At 48.7% G+C, this 7,206-nt stretch overlaps 1 protein-coding gene across 2 annotated transcripts in view; it reads right to left on the bottom strand.

The window, feature by feature from the left end:
* Positions 1-219: 219 nt before the first annotated feature.
* Positions 220-7,206, bottom strand: part of LOC144116285 (uncharacterized) — a 284,670-nt gene continuing 277,683 nt past the window's right edge. For both annotated transcript variants that reach the window (XM_077651022.1, XM_077651023.1), the window contains one exon: positions 220-454. In XM_077651022.1, coding sequence (XP_077507148.1) covers positions 290-454 — 165 coding nt within the window. In that variant the 3' untranslated portion in view covers positions 220-289. The remainder of the gene's footprint in view (positions 455-7,206) is intronic.

Below are 7,206 nucleotides of genomic sequence, written 5' to 3'. Positions count from 1 at the left end.
CACCCTACATGCAATTTTGTACCTGCTCAGCTTGGCGGCTACGGTGGTTATTTTCGCCGGCTTCGATTTTCACCCCCCGCTTCGGAGCCTAGATAGATAGCAACAATAATGCGGTAGCAGCCATTCTCAATTGAAAACGACCGACCGAACGAATGCATTCTGGTCCCGACCGCAAGAAAACTGCGAAGAAAAAGAAGCTTGAGAAGAAAGTGTCGCGTAGGCTCTTTAATGCAGCAAGTACAGGTAACTGCTTCATGGAGCGGTCCAGTTTCGTGGTGGAATCAGGCCGCTACTGCGAGACCACAGAGAGTGCCGCCGCCATTGAGGTGGCGTTGGGCAATGGTGAGAACCATTCGGGAAGCCGGTTCCACTGAAAGATGAAGTTCCCTAGGGTGCTCACCGTCAGGATAATCGCCACGATGCACACCACCTTCAGCATGAGGTTCCCGACAACCTGCGGCGATTTTGCATTTGTTATTAAGTCTCCCTCGGATGAAATGAAAGAGGAAGATGATTACCAACACACAGCGCTAGAGGCTCTATACCACCTGTTGAGTTTTGCTTCGCTCAAAGAAAATCTAACAAACATTCTCTCGGCCACACCACTGCCGTGTTCGCACTCAAATTGAGCTCAGAGGGTGCACTGGCGGTAAGTGTTCGTATTCTGCGTTTAGGTCTTGTACTTGCCTCAATCAATACGAATTATTCTAAAGTTCTTTTTGTATGCGGCGATGTCAGATAAAAAAGGACGGTTTCCTAACAGGCGTACTGGCAGCGACAGCTGTCGTCGTCAGGAGAATGACTAAAGGCAGACGAGCGTGGCCATCCTTCGAAATGAAGGGCGATGAATGAATTAGAGTGAAAGAATGAAGGCCTTCAGGGGCGAGAGATGGCGCTGCTGGTACAAGTGGTGCAAAAGCGTCTTTTGGTCCGGCATCGGCGGCGGGCTTTCGATGAATTCGCACCGGTTCAGGCAAGCACCCCACCCAAAAGGGAAAGCAAAACCTCTGTGCAAATTTAGAGCCAAAAACAAGCTGACAGAATTGTTTGGATTTTCTTCGGGCGACGCAACTCAGTATAACATGCAACGCCAGAGGCTGCAGCGACAGTCAAGTGCCCTAAGCCATCAGGAAACGAAGTTGAACCGCCGCTGGAACCAATTGCGCTGAAAACTATTCCGAAAGGAAGTTTGTGAACATATCGGGTAAGTTCACCCTCACGTTCGGCTTCATGTTCATCGTGGTCTCCGAGTGATATTCTCCTCAATTTGCCGAGAATTTAAGAGAGGGATTCAAACCAAGCCGGCACCAAAAGAGCAGCTTTGTGCTTTCGAATCAGCCAGCGGTGTGTACTAACTGGTATCCTAGTGCTAACGAGCTAGAAATCGCAGTGGCTCGTCAGAAAGCGAAATCAGCGAGTGACGCTGATCAAAGCTGCCCAGCACCAAAAGCGGAGAATGAAGGCCACCCAGCTGAAAAAAGCAGCTGATAGCGGAGGAGGCTCTTGAAGGCGCGAAGGCAGCCAGGGAGACCATGTGCGCCCTGCAGCTCGGTGAACACAAGCGGCCGACCATCTATTCTAAAGTACGCTACATGTTTCCTGCAATGCATTCTACGTACGACGGCAAGATGATTTTTATTTTTCCTCGCCTTCCTCACCATCAGTCTTGAGCGCATATGGTGCCAGAGCCGGAAACACACGTTGCTACTAGCACCGAGGTCACAGTTACGGGGGAGGATATTTAAACCGACCAGGCCACGAACCGACGGGCAGCCAAGTGCTCCTTGTACACGCTCTGCCGCCGCAAGCTTGCTTGGCAAGCGCGCTTGATCCCGCTGCCCGCGATGTGGAGCCACGTCTTCTGACCGGAACTGGGGGATTGTGAAAAAATCTTGCGGTAGTAGGGCGAGTGCGAGATACCGATGTTCTGTGCAGAGGCTAGTGGTGCGTGAAGGTGCCATCGGCCACTTCGAGAGGCGGGGCATTGTACAACACAGCGTCATTTACAAAAGAACGAAGAGAAGGCATGGCTGCACAAGCACACTAAGTATGCATGTCGTCCGTTGGTGTGGTGTGGCATGAGACGTGGTAAATAATTTTTATAAATTAAGGCAATGAGTTCGAGCGTTTGACAAAAACTCTCATGATGGACACAAGGGTGAAGGCGAACCACCGACCGCTGAAGAAAAGTTCTTGATGAAATTGGGAACAAGGCTCCCGGGCGGCAGCCGAAACGTCAACATTTCTTGAGTGGTCTGTGTTTCGCCGGCGCCTTCAAAATGAGACATTGTGCAGAAAAAAAAATCCACTAGGAGGCCACGACTGACGTTTTCTCACGCATAACATTCCCCGCGGTGTGACAGCAAATGGTCGGTTGGAGCTTACACAAAGTGAAGTTGCTGACACACACTCATCTGTACTACATGCACCAGTACTTTGCTCTGCCCGAAACTATCCGTTTATGGTTCTTGAAAGGAGTCGGAGAAAACGCGAAGAGTAGCTCAGTTTACCCCGCCTGTGCAACACCGGCCGCCGCATTTATGAAAAAAAAAACAACCCAAGGCTGATCATATCTAGAGCCGGAGTAAATGAGACAGCATTGTCCTGTGCCTTCGCTTCCTATGCGCTATCTTTCTGCAGCTTCGAACGTGAACTGTGCCCACCGTCACTTCTAACTTCGCACTATAGCCTGTCACTCAAGTCTCCTAACCAAGTTGCTATCGCCGGTGCTTTATTAGAGCCGGCGTTTTGTTCTAGCCGGTGTTATAGCAGGAGAGCGGGAACTCGCCCTAAGCGCTACCTACCACAAACTGCAGGTGGAGGCTACACACATAAACGAAAGTTTTTGCCGTCATGGCGCTTCTAATGCTTTTGCATTAAAAGAACTGACCATCGCGTTTGGCAAATTGAATTGCTTCGGCATGCAACCTTTAATAATCAAATTGGCTTAGACTTCCGCGAGACTTTGAGACCGCCAGTACAGGCCGCGTCACTCTTAAGTAGAATGGCCCAGCAGGGCTAAACAGTTAACAAAATTTTAACTTGTCTTGTAGGTGTACGCTTCCTTGCAAACAAGAACCTAGCACAGCAGCGAGGTGTCATTTGGAGGGTGCCGCGCTGCTCGAGTGCTCGACACAAGCGTGACGTGCACTGTGAAGAGGTTGCCAAGTTGATACTCCGACTAGTGTGGCACCTTTGTCGAGCGTTTCACCGCTATAAAACCAAATCGAAGGCTGAACCCGTCGTAGGGACCGGTCGGTTTACCTTGGCGCGGCGGTTGCAACCTAGCATTGCGCCGCATGGTAGCCATGTGGGCTCCGACTTGCCATCGCAGCAGCAGTGTCATAAGGGCGTATGAGCGCTTGAAAAGAAAAAAAAACTTGAAAAATTAGAAAAAAAACGTTCCCTTTTTTTTATTGCCCCAACAGGAATAAATACCGCTAAATTTCCAAACAGAGATTTCTCACAACATCTCATCACTACGCACTGTAAGCGTTTGTCTAAATGAGCTCTTTTGCGAGTCTTCCAAGCACCTGTAGTGGCCCACAATGTAGCAAGGTCTTTGTAGCAGCCATCCGCTAACGTGAATTGCGTGTCGGCTACTCCGAGTTCCCCCATCGTCTGCGTGATGAGAAAAAAAGAACTGCCCTTACAAAAATGGTCTATAGACAGTCTATACACTTTTTAGCCTCTATTGCCTTCCTATAGATATTTCTTTTTGTCTACTCATAGTCTATAGACAAAAGTCTACCAAAAGTGCATGGCCGTAAGTCTATATAGATTGTCTATAGACTGTCTATAGGATTTTTATTACCAGGGGCGCTGTTGCGGACGGAGAGGTCTAAAGACGATATGAACGCAGCGATACCGCGCACCGCTCCCTAGCGGAGACTCGAAGGACCAGACTCGTGAGCCTGGGTGGGGTGTTTCTCTCTCTAGCAGACTGAAGCACGGAAGCGAAGCGCTCGGTGTGAGGGAACTCAGTCAGTAACTCCTCTGCTGACAGCCGGAAAAACAAAACAACAAGCCGAAAAAGCAGTGCACGCTGAGGTCGCAGCTGCTGTCCTTTTATTGGGACAGCATAATTCCAGACGTATCAATCCCGAGGAATTAGAAGAACTTTTTGTTGGGCTAGATGGTGCATACTGTAACAAAAGAACTGTAGCGCGACCAAGACGAACACAAGACAGAGCTAGTCCTGTGTGCTAGTCCTGTGTGCCTCTGTCTTGTGTTCGTCTTGGTCGCGCTACAGTTCTTTTGTTACAATCCCGAGGAAGAACCTTTTTATCTTTTGTTGTGCTCCGAACTAACCCGAGTAAGCTCGGATAACTTCGGAGGAGCGCCCCGCAAGCTGCAGCCGACGGAAGGCAGGTGGCAGCTAAATTAATGAGTGATCACGAGCAGAAGATGGGCATCCTCACGAAGGCGAGCCCTCACGAGGGCGTCCTCACCCTCACCTCATGAGGATTTCACTCGGTGAGGTGAGGGTGAGAGAGGATGGGCGCGTGAATATTCGTGAGGACGAGGGTGAGGGAGGAAAGACATTGTGAAGTGAGGGCGAGGGAGGGAAGACATGGTGAGGTGAGGGCGAGGGAGGAAAGTTATGATGAGGTGAGGGTGAGGGAGGGCAAGATTCACTGTCCGAGGGACAGAGTGGCGACCCGCAACGTACTCAGGGCTAACTTTTTTTGTCTGTGCAACCCATTATGAGTGCCCGTTTTAAAACGCTGTTTCTTAGGGTGAAGGTTCCCGGGGGAGACGTAGTTTCTGCAGTCTGGAGGTACACGAAGTGAACACTAAACGCAGGGTGCCGCACGCCTTCTTCGTCGTCGCGATGCAATACACCGCTGTCAATGCTATGCTGAAAAAAGCGCTCTTTTAACTCATAAAGGTTTTTTTTTAGAATCTATGTAAAGTCTTAGGTGAAACACCCTTCACAGTGCGCTAACAAGGGGGCACTGGCCGGGCCGTGCGGGTGGCTGCCGGTCCGGCGGGAACCGTAGTACCGCAGTCAACATTTTCATTATCAACCCGGAGTCTGTTAAATGATCAGAGTGTGGAGTAAAACATGTAAAAATTATGCCTAGTAAGGTTGTTGAATTCCCAAGTTATAATCCTTGTTTCCTGAAGCGAAGTCCGATGTTACCTCAGTGAGATTTCAAGGAATTGGATGCAGCGCAAAAGTGCGTCTGCGAAATTCTACTGTCAAATCAAAGCCAGTTGGCGGCGTTGGTGTGGAGGTTTTTCATTCACACTGTGAGTAGTTCATTACAGTCGTAGCCTCTTTCTATTTTTCGCTGGAATCGCGATATAGGAAAGCGGTGCCGCAATGTGGTGGGCGAAGCCAACCAGTATAGTGTTGCAATGGAAATAAAGCAGCAGCTTAACAACCTTGGTCTGAATTATCGCTCGCTCCACCTTGCATTGTGCGCCGTGCCAAAAAAGAAATAAGTTGTACTGCTCTCCAAATAACTGGAGCATCTCGGTTTATTTCCGTCCCTGGTGAGACGTGTGACCACGTAATCGCGCTCCTGATTTTACGAATTATATTTCTTGCATGCATGGTATGGAATTGACACTCAGCGTTTGGGCAATGCGTAGACGTGCAAGCAAAAAAATCACGGACACTTTAGCCAGGGGTTAACCACGAATTATCGTGCGCTAGCACCTTCGGATCTGCTTTTTCATGCTTTTTGTTGACTTTTTATGCTTTTGCTTGACCTGAACTGGCTTACTTTTGTTGATATATCATATTATGTAAGTTTGCGTGATATTGCATTATTTTAGGCATATACTGCGGTAGAACTGGTCATTGTCTACATTCACAGATCTCTGGGAGGCCTGATTTCGCTCCTGAGCAGAGGTGCTACGCGCTACTTCCTTGCGATGGCAGGTGCTGCCATCGGTGGGGCTTGTGAGACCCATGTTGACCCCGAGGAATCTCTCGCAACTAATAATTAATTGAACTGCCACGGTGGGCAGCTTGCTCACAATCCGGTGGACCGCTTGTGATGACGTCACAACGTCACGTAACCAAGGTGGCCCACCTGCTAAGTAGGCTTCGGACAGACAGACAACTTTTTTCGGCGAAGTGGAAGCGCTAAGGCACTATAATGGCAACCACAGGAATCGTTCACTCCAGACTTTGGGAGTTTGTGATTACCATTATTCAGCCCAAATGCTGCATTTCAGAGACCCGTTTGATTTTCAAGAGGCCTGCATAAAGTTTTATTTTAAGCAGCAGCATCAGCGGCTCACTGCAGCGGAAAACCGGTACAACACTGGGGCAAGACACGAAAGAAATAAACTTGGTAGCTGAGGGAGCTCAATCTTAACCCGCGGTGGCGCTAAAAAACCAGTTCCGCTGGCCGCTGCTTGAGACCACCACGCCATCGCCACAGCTTTTTTTAAGCATGGTATTTATTACATTGAAAATATATTCTTTTTACCCTATCTAAATTATTGACAAGCGTTTTAGGAAAGTACAAGGAACACATCGAAAAAAAATGAGCCGATGCTGAGGAAGGGACCGAACCCCGGCCGCCAGCTAAGTCCTAACTTAACTAGTAAATTTATGCTGCACGAAATGCGAAATCGTATGCCACCATCCCAAACACACTGTGTCAAACAGTTGAGCCATAACGTTCATATGAAGATTCGTAAAGGCGGGAAATTTGGGGTATCTAGGCCGCTGGTTGCAAGCCCTGACGCTAGCTAGGCAGAGAGTCTATGTTGTACAAAACGCTGTATCGTATGACAACGCCCGGAACGTTCTGATGCGAACGGTTGGCCCACAAATTTTACACGAATGTCGGGACCAAGTGGCCCGACTTTGACGCCTGCCAAACCGGGATATATATTCATATTGCTCACCTCGCAACAAAGACGGCACGAACGACGAAGGAAAAGAGGAACGGCATGTATAATCTGGATGGAAATAGTTTAGTTCTGAGTTGTACGGGCGTGCGAATGTTCGGAAATTTCGAATACCGAATCGAATGTCCTCGTATTTGATTATTCGAACAAATCAATCAGTGTATGTTCAAAATTATTCGAAACTAATCGAATATGTCCTCAAGTTTTCGAATACTTTTCGAATAATTGGCGCGAAGTTCGAATAAGGCTAGCGGTAGTTTTCTTCCTTGACTTTTCCAAAAACAGGGACCATACACGCCGCATTACCAAGCTGCCGCGATCGGTATGCAT

Source organism: Amblyomma americanum, chromosome 1, assembly GCF_052857255.1.
Source record: "Amblyomma americanum isolate KBUSLIRL-KWMA chromosome 1, ASM5285725v1, whole genome shotgun sequence".
Classification (NCBI taxonomy): domain Eukaryota; kingdom Metazoa; phylum Arthropoda; class Arachnida; order Ixodida; family Ixodidae; genus Amblyomma; species Amblyomma americanum.
The sequence above is the reverse complement of the archived record's forward strand: the minus strand, read 5'-3'. Positions and strand labels throughout refer to the sequence as shown.